The sequence below is a fragment of the Nyctereutes procyonoides genome, unplaced genomic scaffold, assembly GCF_905146905.1.
Source record: "Nyctereutes procyonoides isolate TBG_1078 unplaced genomic scaffold, NYPRO_anot_genome, whole genome shotgun sequence".
NCBI classification, from domain to species: Eukaryota; Metazoa; Chordata; class Mammalia; order Carnivora; family Canidae; genus Nyctereutes; species Nyctereutes procyonoides.
The window spans coordinates 4915434-4935522 of record NW_026575051.1 but is presented as its reverse complement, the minus strand read 5'-3'; the positions used below and the strand labels follow the sequence as shown (position 1 = coordinate 4935522).

Here is a 20089-nt window from a genome sequence, read left to right as displayed (position 1 = left end):
TGTATAACTTGTCGTAGCTTCCTAAGAAAATATGTGAGACTGGGAGGGGCGTCTTGCATGTTTGCTAATGTCCTACTTTCACACTCAGTTGGCTGCAATGCAGTTTTTGGTTGAAAATTATTTTCTCGGGCAGCCTGGGTGGCTCAGTGGTTTAGCGTCACCTTCAGCCCAGGGCATGATCCTGGAGACCCAGGGTGGAGTCCTGTGTTGGGCTTCTTGCACGGAGCCTGCTTCTCCCTCTGCCTGTGTCTCTGCCTCTCTGTCTCTCATGAATGAATGGATGGATGGATGGATGGATGGATGGATGGATAGATAGATAGATAGATAGATATAATTTTCTCTCAGAATGTTTGTCATTGCTCCATTATCTTCTAATTCCCTGACTTGTTGCTGCTAAAGACCAATGCTATTCTGATTCTTGATCCAAAACCTTTTCCCCTGTGAAAGTCTTATAAGATCGTTATTTCATGGTGCTATGCCTCACTTGGATCTGTTTTTATCCGTTATACTCTGGACTTGATGTGCACTTACTTCTTTTAAGTTTATTTAAGCAGTTTGTACACCCAGTGTAGGGCTTCAACATCAAGAGTCACATGCTCTTCCAACTGAGCCAGCCAGGCACCCCTGGTGTGTGTACACTTAATATTGAAATTCTGGTTCTTTCGTTTTGACTTTGTTTGTCCGTTTGGTTTTTTGTTTTCTTTCTTTTCTTTCCTTGGTCTCTATTCTCTAGCTCTGAAATATTATCCAAATGTTAGACCTTTTATGCAGATCTTATCTTACCTTTCTCTCCTATTTTCTGTCATTTTCTTTTTGCTTTATTTTCTGGGAGATTTCTCAACTAGCTTTATTTTTTCTCATTTCTCCTATTGCATTTTACTTTTCAAGAGTTCTTTGGTTTTCTTTCTTTTTTGGGGGGCGGGGGGTTTACTTATTCGTTTATTTCCTCCAAGTTCTTTGGTTTTCTAATTACCTCTCAGAGATACTCTCCCCTCAATTGTGTGGAGCATCCTTCAGAGATCCTGTTTTACCCACTTGGGAGAAAACCTCCAAATGATCTGTCTGGCCAAGAAAGGGGCTGTTAGAGTGCATGATGCCCTCTGTTCTGGAGCCCTGTTTCTTTAAAAGATGTTTTTGTTGTTGTTATTTTATTTTTATTTAAAGAGTGAGAGGTGTGGGGTAGAGGGGAGGAGCAAAGGAGGTGGGACAAGCGGACTCCCTGCTGAGCATGGAGCCCAACACAGGGCTTGATATCATGACCCTGAGATCATGATCTAAGCTGAAACCAAGAGTTAGATACCTAACTGACTAAGCCACTCAGGTGCCCCATCTTTAAAAGATGTTTTTATAAAGCAACATTTCTGATTAAATCCCACCCTCAGCCCTATTTTCTTGTGATAACCTGATACTGCCAAACCCTGAGCCTTGAGGCAAGGGGTACTGTGGTATACATCAAGGTTCTTCTCAGCTTTCACCAGTGGTTTATTCAGTTTTCTTGGATCCATTAAGATATTTACCAGTGATCTGTTTTTCATCTTGTAAATTTTATTACTCTAACTTCTTTGCCATTATCTTTGTTAGTTTATCCTTTAAAAATTAACACTATGGGGCAGCCCTGGTGGCTCAGCGGTTTAGCGCTGCCTTCAGCCCAGGGCCTTATCCTGGAGGCCCGGGATTGAGTCCCATGTCGGGCTCCCTGCATGGGGCCTGCTTCTCCCTCTGCCTGTGTCTCTGCCCCTCTCTCTCTGTGTCTCTCATAAATAAATAAATAAATAAATAAATAAATAAATAAATAAATAAATAAATAAATAAATAAATTCTTTAAGAAATAAATAAATAAAAATTAACACTGAATTCTTACTAAGGTAGAGTTTGTAGAGTTTTAGGAGTGAGTAAATGCATGTATGTGATCCACCTTCTTTACTTTTGCTGATTCTGGACCTTATTTATCATTACAGCGTCTTTAAAAAAAAAAAAGATTCCATTTATCTATTCATGAGAGACACAGAAAAAGAGAGGCAGAGGCAGAGGGAGAAGCAGGCTCCATGCAGGGAGCCTGATGTGGGACTTGATCCCCGGATCGTTGGATCACAACCTCATCCAAAGGCAGATGCTCAACTGCTGAGCCACCTAGGCATCTCTACAGCGTCTTTTTAAAGGCAGTAGTGAGACAGAAGGAGTAAAGGTAACTCCCTTGAACAGCGTGTCCATTTTTCTAAGTATATCACTGAAAAGGATGCCTGGACCCAATGCTAAAGTGTATGTGTATGTGAAGGCTCTCTAACACCAAGCAATTCTTGGGCACTAGTCTGAGAATTCAGTTCAATTCTGACATTATCTACCTGGAGATAATGAGATTCCACAGGTTAAGGGGTCAGTCCCACAAGACTTTCCTCCACTTTAGATGCCAGTGGCAAGCCCACGTTACCTTTGCTTCTGACCAACTGGCTATAAATGGGAGTCTCCAACAACCCCCTCCAACTCAAGATACCAATCACAGGTCCAGGTTGTTCCCTGTACTTCTGACTCAACTGGCTGTAAAGCAGAGATTCCCACAGCCCTTTCCTTGGGCTTGATTGATTTGCTAGAATGGCTAACAAAGCCTAGAAAAATCCCTTTACTCACTACATTACTGATTTATTGCAAAGGATGTTATCAATAGCCAGAGGAAGGGATATATAGGGTGAGGTCTCAAAGGCACTTCTGTCCTTACAGAGCTGGGGGCCTGCCCCAGTGCCATGTGCTGGAAGCATTTTGGTTCCCCCATCTGGAAGCTTCCCAGACCCCCTCCTTTTGTGTTTTTATGGAGGCTTTATTACATAGGCATGATTGATTAACTAACCAGCAGTGACTATTCAGTCCCTTACCCCTCTCCCCACACCCAGAAATCAGAGATATGTCCTGAAAATTCCCACCCTCTAGTCATAGTTAGTTCCTCTAGCAACCAGTCCCCATTCTTAGGTGGGTTCTAAAAGTTGATTCATGAACATAGATTCAGTTGTGGTAGAAAAGGGCTTCTTAGATTAATAAGACACCCATTTTATCTTTACAATTCTGGATTGTTTTCAGGAACTGAGGACAGGCTACAATTTGTATCAAATATGTTCCCATTACTCTTAGTGCTCCAGAAATTCCAGGGATTTAGGAGTTGTGAGCCAAGAACAGTGGATAAAGACCAAATATATATGAGAAATACATTTTGAATGATGCATACATATGAATGATCTCACACACAGACACACAATCACCTGCAGTACATTTCCACTTGAAACTCAATATCTGAACCCATTGTTTTCCTGTAAAACCACTTCCCTAAGTCTCTTCTTCCGGTTTTTCAACAGACGGCTAATCCGTTAGACCTCTGCCACTGAGTTCTTTTTGGCTCTTCCTCCTTATCTCCCCACATAGAGCCATCAAAATTTTAAATTCTGCTTATTCTTTCTTTGACTGTCCTTATGTTTAGTCCTCCCTCTCCTATCTCCACAACCAGTGTTCAGATTTTCATTACTAAACCTAAATCTGGCCACCAACCAGAAAATCACTGGAATGATGTCCTCAGATGTCTTGTCAGTCTTCTTGTAGCACTCTGTCCTGTGCATTAACATGCAGTGATGCCAGATGAAATCCAAACTGTTTAACCTAGCGGTTAACTGTATTTGGCTTTAACAGATGTCTTTCTGTCCCTTAATTGGTGATGTTGTCTCTACCAGAAGTACAAAAGTTGCTCTTTTTGGTCAGTCTTTGTCCCTTAGGAGCTCTGGTCAATACTGGTTTTCTCCCTGAAGCTTTCTCTTCCTAATAATCTCCTTTTCACAAATGTTCTTTCTTGGAGTTTCTGGCTAGCTCAGTCAGAGGAGCATGCAACTCTTGATCTTAGGGTTGTGAGTTCAAGCCCTACGTTGAGTATAAAGATTACTTTAAATAAATAAAACTTAAATGAATGAATGGGGCAAAAAAGCAATTGATCTTGTTTATGAGTTCCAGGAAAATTAAAGAATCGTCTTCTACACATTCTTGTTAAATGTTTTTTAATATTATCTGTATTGTGTTCTGTATGTATGACTCATTCTAAACTTTTTTCTGCAATATTTTTTATTATGGCCAACTTCAAGCCTGTACTAAAATAGAGAGAATATAACAGTGATGAAGGGATCCCTGGGTGGCGCAGCAGTTTAGCGCCTGCCTTTGGCCCAGGGCGCGATCCTGGAGACCCGGGATTGAATCCCATGTCGGGCTCCCGGTGCATGGAGCCTGCTTCTCCCTCTGCCTGTGTCTCTGCCTCTCTCTCTCTCTGTGTGACGATCATAAATTTAAAAAAAAAGAAGAAGAAGAAGAACAGTGATGAAATCCTGTGCCATTAGAGTGTCACCCAGCAATTATCAACTGATTGCCAGTTTGTTTGCCTCTATTTCCCCAGTCTGCCACCCATTCCAAATTATTTTGAACTATATCCCAGGTATCTTATTTTTATTCCTAAATATGGCTTTCTAAAAGACGATTCTTGCAGGTAACCATGACACAGTTGTTACCTAAAAAGTTGGCAATTCACCAATAACAAGTATTCAGTCAGTTTTTACCTTGTAAACATTCTTTCAATTTTGTTTATTTGAAATGGGATCCAAATAAAATCTATAAATACAAAAGTTAGGTACTATGTCTCTTGAATTGCTTTTACTATAGTTTTTTCCCTTTTCTTCCCATACAGTTTATGTGTTAAAGAAATTCCAGTTGTTTTGCTGATTGCATTCCCATGGTACTTAACATGGTCTCTGTTTCCCCCAGAATCATGTTTGAATTTTTTAGAGTGAAGGGGATGGAGGAGAATGAGGCCAAGAGTTCTTTATAGGTGGTTACACGATTCTTGAAACTTGAAACCAAATCTTTTATTTCTTCATAATGAGCACATAAGAAGGAAAGTTTCATTTGAATCTAAATTGGTGTCATATATTTGTTGAAGTGCTTATTAACTGTAGACAAATGACCAACTTAATTTTTGTTTGGGGTAATCAGTTTTCCATTTCTTAAAAAGCATTTTTAAAGAATGTATATCTATATTAAGGTTAGACACATGTGTTTATAAAAATAATTTGGAGTAGAAAGTGTGTTAAAGTACTCTTTGAAGCTATAGTATCAAAATGATACTTAAACTAAATGAAAACTGGTTTGAGGAAAACTTAAGAGAATTTATTTTAATCTCCATTTTTCTTCATGATTTGTTTCTTTTTAGAGTAAATAAATTTTAAAATACTGTTTCCTTCTCTATTTACTCAGCATAAACATTTCACTGAAGATATTCAAACAAGGCAATATCGTTCCTTGGAAGTTCTGATAGGATCTGGCTATAATACCCCTGCTGACATTTGGAGCACAGCATGTATGGTAATGTTTTTTCCCCTTGATCTTCACTTGTTGTGTGGTATTTTTACACCTTGCCCTGTTTGTTAATTTTAGTAGACCTGCAAATTTACAAACAGGAAAATTTTTTGTGATGTACTTCATGTGATGCACTTTAAATCTTAGTCTAGAGAGGTGGGAATTCAAAAGCCAGTTAAAAACATCTGGCATTCCATGGCACCTGAGTGGCTTAAGTGGTTAGCAGTTAGTCGGTTAAGCATCCAGCTCTTGATTTCAGCTCAGGTCATGATCTCAGGGTCATGAGATTGGGCTCTATTCTGGGCGTGGAGCCTGCTTGAGATTGTCTCTCTGCCTCTCCCCCTAACCCCAAGCCCCCCAAACCCATCCGTGCATATGTGCGTGCTCACTCTTACCCTCTCTGTCAAAAAAATCCAGCATTCTGTTTTGTTCTGCCAAATTGCTGTTGGTTAAAAGCATCAGACTTTCTTATTGTGGGCCTCCGCAAAGGAGATTAAAAACAACTGCTCTGAAGTAGTAAACCACTTTTGATTAGGAGGTTATCAGTCCCTTTTTTTTTCTTTCTTTCTAATTTATCAGAGAGAGCAAGAGCAAGGGGAATGGCAGAGAGAGGGAGAATGGCAGAGAGAGGGAGAAGCAGGCTCCCTGTGGAGCAGGGAACCCAGTGCAGAACTCTCAGGACCCTGGAATCACAACCCAAGCCAAAGACAGAAGCTTAACTGACCGAACTACCCAGGCCCCTGGTTACCAGTACCTTTGTCCTTTCAGCTCTGATCTGTTTTCAGATTCGGGAAACCCTTGGAAACTACTTCATTCTGTATAGTTTGACAGTTCCTCAAACATCTTTGCACCTCAAAAGATGTGAAAGCCCAGTCATCCTAAATTTCCTAAACTGCTGCTTTGTCTCTGCCCAAACAAGTACTCAAGTACTTGATATTGAATGGTTTCCCACAAATAGCCTTATGTTGGAATGTGTTCTATGGAGTGCACTCTTCAGTTTGTAATTGTGTGTTTCTTTACTTGTTTCTCTTTTACTAGGTTTAAGTGTCATGCTGACAGGAACCATGTCTGTTATATATAGCTTAGTGGCTGGTTCAGGGCCTGGCACATTTCCAGTAGGTGCTAATAGTGCAATTCTGGTGCTAACTACCCAGAGTTATGGCAGACTTCACGGGTTAAGGGCATAATTTCCTACAAGCCCACTCCCTTCAGACACTGCCTGCAAGCTCTGGAGTCCACAGGCCACCTGCATTTCTGACCACTGGCTACAGGTTGGGAGGATCCATTATCCTTTCAGATTCGGTATCTTATTGGAATGACTCACAGAACTTGGGAAAGTGTTCAACTGCTATTACAGTTTTGTCATAAAGGCTACAAATTAGAACCAGTCAAATGAAAACACACATAGAGTGAGGCCTAAGAGAGTAGCAAAGGTGAAGCTTCTTAAAAACTTCGTAGGAGCCCACCATGAGTCACTGTGAGTCACCTCGAATAATGATTAGGGGGTAGAAGGGGTACCATGAATGACAAAGGGCACTCATCACGTGGAAATACCAAGCTTTTAGAGGCTTCCTTTTAGGAAACAGGGACAAAGACCAAACAAATTATTATATAATAGTACTTAATGAATGTTGATGGACCATCGAATGAGTAAACTAAACCAGAAACCTATTAAACTGTCATTTCAATTAACATTATTCAAAGTCAGCTTTGGGGGAAAACTTGAGAAGCTACAAACTAGAGGCCCCAACCTATTTTAGGTCATAGATTTCTTGATATCCACATTCTTAAAAAACTTTGTCTTCCAAAGGTAATAGAATTAAAACCGTATTGTTTATATGGCATGACCTTGTAAATGTTTGTGTTATGGCACACCAGTAGTCTGTTCAGATGGTAGACTGTGAAATTCAAGTTTATACTGTGTGCACAAGATCAAAGAATATTAAAAGAAAATCTAGCTTCTTTCTTGCCATACTTTAAAGCTTTGTATTTTGAGGAATTTGATTTGTGAGACAAAATAAGTGATAGAGATGCCACTAAGTACAAAACACTTTATAGATCACCTCTGATTTATTATGATGTGGTTCTTAGTCATGGGTTGTTTGGGGACAGTAAGTCCTGCTTACTATTTAGTATATTAATACTAAGGCAATAAGACAAAAAGGGAATTAACCTTGCCCCCTGTTTGGAGCAGCTCATATGCAGGAATTTCTTGACCAAGGGAGGGAAAGCACTTACCTGACATGAAACCGTGTCATGGAAACTTGAGCCCCTTTATTCCTGAAGTTTCTCTCCTTTTGCTAACAGACATAGGAATGTTGCTTTCCATTTAGCCATAACCAGGAAGTAAAGATAAATCCCAGAATATCTGAAATGCCTGGAAAGGTAGGTCATCCTGCATCCAGGGTAATTAATGGAAAGATAGGAGTCTTTGCTAGAGATAAAAGAAATTGCCTGCCACCTTAGTGATTGAGACTACCCAGTGAGAGGGCAGTTATAACAATGGAGTGTTCTGTGAAGGCCATTTTAGAGTTGACAAAGAATAGATGTTTTTAAATCCTTCATTCTATAGATTTTGACAAATGTATGATGACATGTATCTACCACTGTAGTATCCTACAATGTAGTTTAACTGCCCTAAAATTCCTCCGTGCTCTGCCTGTTTATCCCTGCTCCATCTCCTCCATTGATCTGGCCACCACTGATTTTTTTTTTTTTTAAGATTTTTTATTTATTCATGAGAGAGAAAGAGAGGCAGCGACACAGGCACAGGGAGAAGCAGACTCCATGCCGGGAGCCCAACGTGGAACTCGATCCCAAGTCTCCAGGATCACGCCCTGGCTGAAGGCGGCGCTAAACCGCTGAGCCACGCTGGCTGCCCCACCACTGATCTTTTTATCGTCTTCACAGTTTTGCCTTTTTCAAAATGTCATGTAGTTGGAATCATAAAGTATGTAGATGTTTCAGATTGGCTTCTTTCACTTCGTGATACTCATTTAAGGTTCTTCTATGGTTTTTCATGTCTTGATAGCTTTTTCTTTTTTTGCACTAAATAGTACTGCATTGTCTAGATACACCAGCACGCTGGATTTCATAACTGATGTTGCCTCTGTTTGTCAGCATGACTGTCACAGAATAGGCTCTTTGGTTAGTGTGAGACAAGCAGAGAAGTGGGAATCAGGAAACCTGGATTCTAGGCTGGGCTTTTTTGCCTTTTTTTGCCTTTCAGTTATAGCCAGTTTTCTCATCTATAAAGGGAGAGGACTAAAGTGTTTTGTAACCTAGAGCTTCTGCTAGTTTCAGTTCTGACATTGTAATTATTTGGTTTAGTTGTGCATTTTCTTTATTTCTTTGAATTTTAATTAAAGTATTTTTACTGAAGTCACACTACAAGGCTTTGAAAAAATACTAGTTTCTGAAGAGATTAACAAATTTTGATAAATTAGAATCACGGTTCGTTTCTGTTCTGCTTTGGGACTCTAAGCCTCAGGACAGTTAGAGAGGAGGGTAGAGCCAGTATCACCTTCAGTATAAAACCACCTATACCTGGGCAGTAGTACAGTTCAGGTAATAATAGTTTTTGAGAAAAGCTCTTCTCTCATGAAACTGCAGAAGCTGACTCTGGCAAGCCACTGAGACCTAAAACCTAGGACCAAATTAGAGAATGTACTCCAGAATCCACCCTACAGTTCCTGAAATTGTCCAGACCATTGACTTAATCAAAATTGACCTGCAACTGGCACTTAAACTATACTTTTATACCAGTATAGTCCTTTTAGTCAATGAAAGATTAATATAGCTCTATCACTCAGGTGCTGTTTTTCCATACTGCTCGGCACGTATTCTAAAAGAAATCACTTTTTCCTAGTTCTTGAACACTGTTTACAAAAGGTTTTCATGTAGAAGACACGTACCTGTCTCTTCCTGGTGGGTGACTGCCAAACCTGCTAGTCACATAAAACACGAATGACTCTTCACTGCATTTACACGTAATACTTTTCTGATTTTTCTGTAAATTTGGGAATTGGGGCTTCTGCTCAACAGTTTAGGGAGTGCTTCCCAAAGGAAAACTTAAAAATGTACTTTTATAATTAAGAGTCATAAGAGAGATGTCCGAGTTTTTTGGTTTTGATTTTGTGTACAGAATCTTAATTTCTAGCCATGTGAAATTACAACATAAGAAAATAAGACCTGCTCTTCTCACGAATAATTTAATTAACTTAGAATCACCTTAATGTCCACATATGGCCCTCTCTGGGCAAAAAGAGAAATTGAAGAGAGCTGAATTACTGATACGGGGGTGTTATCAACATCCATATGTTGATGTTAACAGTTTTTGCTCTTTTCCTGCTGTATTTTACTAAAATACAGGTGTGGAAGGAAAGCTCTTTAGAAATAATATCAGACTTTTTTTTTTAATATCAGACTTTTTGAATGATCATTGCGGCTTTTTCAAAGAAGAAAATGTTACCTCCTATTGAGCTAAAGAGCAAGCAATAAGCTTCCCAGAGGCTGCCTCTTTGTTTTTTTTTTTTTTGTTTGTTTGTTTGTTTGTTTTTTCTCTTTGTTTTGTTTTAATGCTTTCATATGCTGTCCTCTTTTTCTTAGGCCTTTGAACTGGCCACAGGCGACTATTTGTTTGAACCTCATTCCGGGGAAGAGTACACTCGAGATGAAGGTAAGTCTCCTTAACTGAGGATGTCTATGCATGGCAGTTACACTTCTCACATGTGGCTAACATGGTTTGTTAGTACTGAAGCACTTGGTCTTTTTAGTGTGCCAAGGATATATAAATTCCAGAAAAGATAGAAATATATAGGATTTATATATATTAAGTATTAGGTAACTAGATATTTTATAATGGCTATTTAAAAACTCTGAGGACGAGAGGAAAGGGCACAATTCATTACACTACAACCTGTGTTTGCCAGATGATTTCTTCTAAAACATCGTTATTTTTCTTTATATATAAATCAGTGATTCATTCTTTACCCACTTTGAATTGCATGCTCATCAACTTATTGCTGAGTTATGCCTGTAACTTTATTTGGAAGTCAGTCATTTTATATACAGACACACTACTTAAGTGGTATTTGTGAATGCAAAGACTATATTCTGTTTGTCTATATAAATTCTCTAAAATTTAGCAATCTTTTTACCCTTTGTAAAAATTAAAATTAAAGCCATACTTTTTGTGTGTGTGTAAATGATACTAACATTTAGAATTCTATTTTAAAATAGTGTTGTTAGGGTACCTGAGTGGCTCAGTCAATTAAGCAGCTGACTGTTGGTTTTGGCTTAGGTCATGATCCCTGGGTCCTGGTTTCAAGTCCCTCTGCAGGGAATCTGCATCTTCCTCTCCCTTTGTCCCTCCCCATGCTTGTGTGTGTGCTCTCTTGCTTTCTCGAATAAGTAAAAAATCTTTAATAAAATAAAAGTGTTACTGATTTAACATTTTGTGATAGCTGATGGGAAAGGCCCAAGCTGTCAGTTGCTCCATCTGATGGGTTGTAAAAAGCACACAACTGAGTATGTGATTTTTTTTTTTTTAAATCATGGTGGTGTCCAAATAACTTAGATAATAACGTGAGTCAAAGAACTGTTAGAGAAATGTTTTGCCTTCTTTATTATACAGTTTCAGCAGATTTTATTTTTAGGATTAATGAGAATTAACTTTGAGAGAACACTAGCAATGTACCCTCCCTCCCAGTGTGGAAAACACGTCCTTTATTTTCTGCACTTTCCTCAGTTCTTAGGAAAATCAGGTTTTGTTCTCTAAAACCAAGAATGCTCTCCATTTCTTAAACCATGGTCCCTTGGGATATTAATACACAATGTTAGTAAGGCCTGCTGATACTCTTAACACATGTTGTTTGGGAAAAGTTACACTAATTTCGTTAACCAAATACTTTTTAGTGGGTACAGTGTTTTCTATATATGAGTCCTTGTAAGAATATACTGTAATTACTATCTGTGTACACAATTTTCCCTAATCTCTGCATCTTTTTTTTTTTTTTTTTTTTTTGCCAATTTTAAGTTTGGGGCTATAAACTTTTAGAAATGCCCTACTTTATCTGTTTAAGAGAGTAATTGAGTTTTTTTTTTTTTTCTCATTACTTTCCTAGACTCCCTGTAAATAGTATGTGTTACAGAATACACAGATAGCAGCTGGAATTATATTCTGTAGGATCTTAAACTACCAAACCTGAAAATTGAAATGTATATAAAAAGTCCAAAGTAAGCAGCAAGGGAGAACTGTCTATTCTAGGTATTTAAATCCAGATTTATTTCCTCAAAAAAAAAAAAAAAAAAAAAGAAAAATTATTTCCTCCCATACCAGTCAGTACTAATAGTCCTTAGGTGAAACTTCAGACTATTGCAATTTGGCACACAAGAGCAGAAACAAAGCAAACTCTTAACCCCTAGCTAGTGTATGCATAGTTTATTGCAAATCAGGATAGGACTGGGGCCTACCTAGGAAGCATATTTTCTGATGTCTTGGTGTTCTACAGCCCTGACTCTTGGAATAATACTTGACAATTTTGCCTACCAGGTATATCAGCCCTATGATTAACTGATATGCCAGAGATAGACTGCTGGAATTAAATGTAAAATAACACATTCAAGGGAAAAATAATTCCTTGGTCTAGGAAAATATTAAAAGAACCAGTACTTCACTTGGAAGTTTACAGTAAGATAAACTGTAGTCTCACTTATAATTAGTTATACAAAGACCTTTATTTGCAGGTTTTGCCTAAAATAGGCAGAAATTTCTTGGCAGCCAATGTTCTTGTCAGCAAACTAAGTTCAGTCAAAACTGACAAAAGGTTGTAGTGAATTGATGAATGTAAAGCCCTTTTAAAATGACAGCACTGAGTCCTTTACATGAGAAATAAATAGGACCTGAAACTTTTACAAATTCTCAGATAGATTAATGTCTCTGGCATATTATTATTTCCCTGTAAGATAATATTAGTGGAAGTTTTATACTCATTCCTTTTGACCTTAAGGAATCTATAACTACAGGATTAAAGTCATTTACAAAAATGACTAACAACCATCACTTTTTAAAATTTCTTCATATTCTCAGTTGCTTTCATCTGCAGAGCAAAAAAGTAGTAGAGTTACCTGTACATGTGGATGCCGCCTGGTCCCAGGCTCACTGCTTGGTGACATGCATACTCCCTAGCATGCTCACAGTCCATATTCATGCTGTGACATAACAAGGCACTACTATGATATGGACACCTTTTAGTATCCTACAGAAGTCAAGTAGATGTTTGTGCTAATTTCTACTTTAAAATGTGATTTATTTTAAAACCAACACACAGCTCCAAACTAAACATAAGATGTGAGTTCATTTTGAGTTCTAGTTCCTGTTATCCCTGTACCTTCAAGTAAGCCATTTATTCTGAGGTTCTCTTTTCTCATCATTAAAATGGGGGTATTTATTAATTTTGACCTGTTTTACAGAGTGATTATAAAAATTGAGATAATCATGTGAGTGTTTTGTCACGAACTTCATTAAATAAGGTGATATTACTACTTGGAATCTCGAGCAGTATCATAAATAAATAAGGGTTCTAGAATGTCTAAAGCAGGGATACCTGGGTGGCGCAGCAGTTTGGCGCCTGCCTTTGGCCCAGGGCGCAATCCTGGAGACCTGGGATCGAGTCCCACGTCGGGCTTCCGGTGCATGGAGCCTGCTTCTGCCTCTGCCTGTGTCTCTGCCTCCCTCTCTCTATATGTGACTATCATGAATAAATAAAAATTAAAAAAAAAATGTCTAAAGCATATTGGTAGTTTTTTACTTTAACCCACTTAAATGTAGATGTGTAGACAAAATAGAAATAAAGATGTAGATAAACCTTCAGACTCTATAGAGTGGGACTTGCCAGCTGCTATCAGGTGATTAACCACCTGAAATAATTCTTGACCTTCCCAGTCTGCCCTGGAGTATCCTTGGTTATATTTGTAGTTACTTTTAAACAGTCCTGAGAAATCTATTCAGTTTTTTAAAAAACTCTTTTACAGCTTGTCCTTGATCCTGTTCTTCTTACCCTTCTATTTTAGACCACATTGTGCACATTATAGAGCTGATAGGCAGAATTCCACGACGCTTTGCCCTCAGTGGGAAATATTCACAGGACTTCTTCAATCGCAGAGGTAGTATTATTAACATGAGTTTTCATCTAGGCCCCAGGGATACAACTTCAGGAAGCAAAGCATTCACACCAAGATTGTTTTTAGTTACCACTCAAGTCCCACTGGAGTGGATACCTGATTTTTTATGGTTTTCTGGATTCTCCATTAGATGGATAGAGTCCTCTTCCTATTTAGGACAGAAAGCAAGGCTGAAATGCTTTACAAAGAGGTGTGCATGCTACTCTTTCTGCCATTGTCTAGAACTGCATTTGTTACCCCTGTTATGTATGTGTTTTTTTTCCCCCTCTCCTGAAACATTTGAAACATACAGATCACATTGCATTGATCATAGAACTTCTGGGGAAGGTGCCTCGCAAGCTCATTGTGGCAGGAAAATATTCCAAGGAATTTTTCACCAAAAAAGGTAAAATAAATGTGTTTGTTCCAGACATTAAGGGGGCAAAGTGTTTAAAAATGGAAAGGTAAGTACAGCTGGGTACCTATTCCCAGCACCTACAGAAGAATGATCCTGCTTTGAATGCTGAGCTGTAACAGCAGAAAGGTGAATTAGTGTGGTCAAGAGCAGAAACGAGCCGCACTATCTGGGTTCATATTCCAGCTGCTTGTACACGACCTTGATCTGCTGATTTCTAAATGGGGATTTTAAGTGTTTACTTTCACACTAAGTTAATGTGTGTGTAATACCTGGCACACAATTGGTTGATTACTCCTACTACACCACTTCTGAAAAATGGGCAGATTTCTGGTAGCATTTGATCTAAGAACTGCCTCTTCTCAAAGGGCAAGTAGTTTAGTTTAAGCTTTGGGCAGAACTACATCTCACTCATCTTATAGTCCAATGATACCTAACACAGTCACTGAAGCACATTAGTCCCACAAATTAACTTTACCCTCCAGTTTTATAAGTTGTTATTACTGATTAGTGGAGGAAAACAAAGATAATACTCTCACCTCAAATTTTTGACTTGATAATATATCTTGGCATAGTTATGTATTTCTTATGCATCCAAATAAAATTTAAAAGCTCATATTTGAAAATGTGACTTAGAAAGGACTAGAAAACTGGCCTTCTTTCCCCTGTTTGCTGTGGTTCCCTTTTTCCTCACAACCTCTATACACTTGACAGCAAGTATCCTCAGAAACATTTCTTAATGTTTCTTTTTTGGCAGGAAAATTGTGAAGTGCTTCATAAGAGTTCCTCCTTGTGCAAAGACCAATTAATGGCATGTGTGTACCTAGTGGGTGATTAATTAGACAGTTGCTGCTAACAGAAAAGGCTTCAATTAAGTGTTGTATAAGTAAAGATGGTCAATGTCAAGCAAGAATTAGAATGACATTTCAGAATAGTACAAAGTGTTGATGTAGCTATATCTGAAAGCTGTATGGGGTTTGTTCTTTTAGTCTTGTTGCTTTTTTACAGGTCTGACATGGTGTTGGCTCTTTAGTTTTAAATTACTGCCTTATTTGGAAGCAACATTTACTAGACTATTCAGCCAAAAAAACTAATTGTTCTTGTTATGTGATGATAAACTGTCTTTGAACACCATATGAGACCATGTTGCACATATAAGCATTTAATACTTACTTTAATGAATGCCTAGTTCCTGCTAGGCCTATCCAATTTGACCAGGACAAAATATCCTAAAATGGTAGAGCAAACAAATTATTCTTAAGTTTTTAGGCCCTCACTGAAAATGGAGACACTTCCAAGGAATGTGATAAGGAAGAGCTTTGTGAATAGAAAAGGATTAGATTCTGGTGGCAAAATTCGGCTTTTTATAGAGTACCTGGATTAGTTCCTGGATTTCCATGAAAGGATCTTTTCACTTGTCCATGTCAGTCATTTTCTTTTGTATTGTCTTTACTGTAGGTGACCTGAAACACATCACGAAACTGAAACCCTGGGGCCTTTTTGAGGTTCTAGTGGAGAAGTATGAGTGGTCTCAGGAAGAGGCAGCTGGCTTCACGGATTTCTTACTGCCCATGCTGGAGCTGATACCCGAGAAGAGAGCCACTGCCGCCGATTGTCTCCGGCACCCTTGGCTCAACTCCTAAGCCCTAGCCCAGCACCGCAGCAGAGATCACATGCTGACCCTCGCCCCTCCCTGCCAGGCATTTCCCTCTTCCCTTTTTAGGGTGAAGCTCTTCCTTCAAGGGTTTCCTGGGTTTTTTGGGTTTTGTTTTTTTTTAAATCAACATGTCCATTTGGGTTTGCTTACTTGACCCTGTGGAGACCCCACACACCACCACCCCCCCCACAGCAATTGGGCATCCTAAGTGAATTTGGCCTTGATTGTGCTCTGCCAAAGACTAAAATGTGAAACAGCTTCTTACCCTGTACCCTTGTCTTTCCATTAGAACACCCTTTAAATTACAAGCATCCTTTTTAAAAAGAGCTATGAAGATGATGAGCTCATCCTTTTATTCACTGACTCTAAGAGTCAAATTTTCTAGTGCATCTCCTATTGCCATCATAAGGATGAGAAGGGGAAAGGGTGTTACTTCTGTGTACAGCAGAGACATTAAACTTGCTGTATCCAGGCTGCATCATCATCCTGGATTGTTTCTGTTGTTCTCATGTTCACATTTTGTCCTGCGACTTTGAAGCTACTATCTTTTTTTTAAGTGTGCTATATAAACACCAAATTTGGGTACCATTTTATCACTGTTCAAAGCACTATGAAATTCCTTTCATCCTCCCGTGACTCTGAGACTCTTGAATCTTTGGTCTGATTTTTGGTGGACACAGATAAAACCATTGACATTTCTTCAGAACCACAGATGTTCTACAAAACTTCCTTTTCTGTGTGTCTTCTGTCACCCTAACTGCGGAGTTACTTTGATTGGTTGTTTTGGCTTTTGTTTTAATATCTGGCTGGCACTTTACTCATTGCACTTGAGTTTACTGCCCCATAACTAAAGAATTCAGGATGACTTTAGAAAGGAGATCTGGGTTTGAGATTTCCCATCTAAGAAGAAAATGTCCTAGAATTCCTGGTTCTTTTCCAGTCAGTCCCCTACTTCTATTTACAGCATTTTCTTTACCTTGTCCAAAATTTAACCATGAAGCAGTTTTCCTCTGTGGCTTTGCCATTCTCATTTTCTCAGAGGCTTCAGGTCTTGAATGAAATCCCAACATAAAAGAACCAAGGCCAAGTAGGAGGGGGGGATGGCACTTTTTGGGGTTTGGGGGTTGGGTTTTTTTGTTTATTGGGGTTTTTGTTTGTTTTTTGGTTTAAGATTAGCCACTCTGCTGCTATTTCTTTGTATAATGTAAGTTTTTAACTGCAATTTTGAGATAATTAAGATGTACTTGAGGCTTTTTTTTTTTTTAAACGAGAAAAGGCTTTGCGAATCTTATTTTAGGATGGGCCTCTTCTAGACTTGCCCTAGACATTACCTATTCCTCGGGTCATATTGAAAAGCAAGAGAAGGGCAGGTTTGGGGTCCCAGCCACTTGTTCAGCATGGACCAGGTGGGCCTTGGGGATTGCAGCATTCTGCGGAGGCAGCTCCAGGACTGATTTACCGAAAGCCAAGGAGGTGCAAGTTGAGGCTCTACTAGCAGAGCTGCCTATGAGACTTTCAGGTAGCTGACTCTCTACATGGGAGATTGGAGGCCAGATTCTGCCATTTTCCCCACCAACAGCAGCAAAGGAAAAAGTGATGCAATTATGCAATCCATTTAACTCATAAACATAGAACCCTAAGTAACTATGGCCAGCCATTCATCAGATCCTTGATTGGGTAAACCTGAAATCAGACATGTTCCTGTAGAAAGAATTTTAAGTGAAGCTGTCTATGCACCTATCAAGAATAAAGAAAAACTATTGTATCCAACAACGGCAGGGAAAATCCTTCGGCAATTCTAATCCACTTTGGCTTTTCAGCGATATATACATCTAAAGCAATAGCAGACTAGAACTGAATTCTTGTCTATACTGTAAAATAACAATTGTGCAATTACAGGAATTCTGATGATGATATTAAAAGTGAAATAACAAAACACACAGAAGGCCCAGTTTTATCAACTGGTGTGAGAAGAAATTTTAATAAGAGAGAACCTATAACATCCTTCTGGAAATGTTTTCCCACCAAATAAGGGCTTTCCCCCTATTATTTAAGGAGCCAGATGAATTAGAAGCCGTAGAAAGAGGCAGCTATAGAATTTGATCTTCCGAGTACCCCATTTACCTTTATTGAACTTAATCATAATACTGTCAAATTGCCATGATCTCACTAAAGGATTTCTATTGCTGTCAGTTACAACCCCAAATGCATTTTTATTCTTTCTACTGGGTGCATTGTCTGTTTTCTTTATAAATGCAGTACAATAAACAAATTATTTAATAACCTACATGTTTCCAGAGCATTTCTGTTCCTTTGTTGCCCAAATTGGTCTCATCCATGCTTCAAAATGCAGGAAAGGATTGGTTGAGTATGCTTTTTGAACTTAAATATGCAGTGAAACTGTACAGCTGGAACATACTCATTTTATGATGTTAGCTTTCCTTTTTAAATATTTAAGATAGAAAGCATGAGCAGAGAGAGGAAGAAGCAGACTCCCTGCTGGGCAGGGAGCCCAATATGAGTGATCCCAGGCCCTGAGATCATGACCTGAGCCAGACAGTTAACTGAGCCACCAAGGTGCACTTTCTTCTAGCTTGAAATTGGGGGGTAGGTGACATTAACAGAGTACGTCTTGGAAAATGTTAGGACAGTTGTTATTCCTTATATCCAATGGTATTTTCCCAGAATATTTGTAGCGTGTCCTTACCACTCCACCCTCAGATTACAATCACAGTATATGCAAATGCCAAAGGTTTATGAACTCAGCCTAAGGACTGGCATGACAAACCCTATTGTACACAGGCTTTCGTACCCTTCTCTAATTCATTCCTTAGGATAAATTCTTAAAAATGGGATGGCTGGGCTAGAGAATAAGCACATTTTTATGGTTTGTAATGTTCCCTAACTTACGTGAAGAACAGTGAAGACTTGTGCTATGAACAGCAGTATGTGAATGGGCCTGTTATGATCACACTCGTTTTATTCCCAATAGCCAGTTTGCCAGAAAAACAAGAGAATCTTGTTTCAAATTGCATAGTGGATGACTAGTGAAGTCAAACTTTTTGATGGGTTTTATTGGCCATTTGTATTTTTGGGTTATGTGCTACATTGCCCAGCTTTTTTCTCTGGTGTGCTTCCTTTTTTGATAAAGATGTATTCTGTATAAAAAATCATGCATTTTAGTCATTTTTCCATCAGCTACTTCTCCAGTTTTTAACTTGCCTTTCATTTTTATTTGTGGTGTTTTTTAAGTGTTGTTCATAGAAAGTTCTTCCCCAGCCCTGAGCTATATAAAATCTTCTAGTTAATTGCGTCATACTTAAGACATACATAGTTGTGTTCATATTGTAGTTGACCAGAAGAGAATGTAACTTTTTTTTGAGAATGTAACATTTAAAAAGCAACCTAAACAATTAAACTAGAATTTATCAAGCCAGTGTGCTTCCCCAGACTGACCAATGTAGGCAGTCTCTCTAAGCCTTGTGTTAAATGTATGGCCTGGAACTCCAAGGGTTTGGGGAAACTGCTATCCTAGGAGAGCTTGTAGGTATCTCAAGAACCAGCAAACCAGGGTTCAGGTGTCCACAGGAGAACCATTTAGCTGCTCCAGAGCCAGCCCAGGTTGCAAGTGAACTTTATTACTGCCCATTCTTCTATTTTTGAAGCCTGTAGAGTCTTCCAGTTTGTCCCTACGAGGAAAGGGATTTGCTGTTAAATTACTGTATACTGGTGAGTTATTGATAATAAAATTAGAGATTTGTTTGAAAAATAAGGCCTGATGACACCAGAGAAACTTGAATAGTCCTTTGTGTTTTGCCCACCAATTTGGTCCCTTTGGAGTTAGCAGGGCATTGGTAATTAAAATGTCTTGAACAGTCTGCAGTATATGAAGATTAAATATGTAAACATACATATAATCTATGAACCTTGAGACTTCCTGAGAAGGAAGTTTGTTTTTATGTCTAGTCTTGTTTTTAAAAGTTGGAATTTAAAAATTACATGTCCGATACACATTTGTCTTTGCACTTTAAGTCTTTGCACAGATATTCATACCAACTCTTTGTGATATCCTATAACCCAGTTAAAAAGCCAGAAAATTTGAGATCATAATGTTTAGAAGTTATTTAAAATCAAGCAAATTTACATTAGGTATGTAGTGTTGGTGGCTGTACCATTTCTTATAAGCGAGGAGGCTTTATCATCATAATCTTTGTCCTTAATTCAGATCTACTTTTTGCCCATTTTAGTGACTAGCCTTGCCCTCCCATTTGCCAAAACTGGACTTTGTATAAGTGCATTGGCTGTCTACAATTTGAACTATGTTCCTAGAAGTTGTGCCCTTAGGACAATGCATTTGTTGCTCTGGATTTCTTTTTTTTTTTTTTTTTTTTTTTTTTACGATTTTATTTATGTATTCATGATAGTCACACAGAGAGAGAGAGAGGCAGAGACACAGGCAGAGGGAGAAGCAGGCTCCTTGC

The 20089-nt window shown here is 38.6% G+C and overlaps 1 protein-coding gene across 1 annotated transcript in view; it reads left to right on the top strand.

Annotated features, from left to right (window-relative positions):
* SRPK1 (SRSF protein kinase 1) overlaps positions 1-18741 on the top strand; it is an 87262-nt gene extending 68521 nt beyond the window's left edge. Inside the window, 4 exon segments of the mRNA XM_055329815.1 lie at positions 5272-5379; positions 9982-10051; positions 13850-13942; positions 15410-18741. Coding sequence (XP_055185790.1) covers positions 5272-5379; positions 9982-10051; positions 13850-13942; positions 15410-15594 — 456 coding nt within the window. The 3' untranslated portion in view covers positions 15595-18741.
* Positions 18742-20089: the final 1348 nt, after the last annotated feature.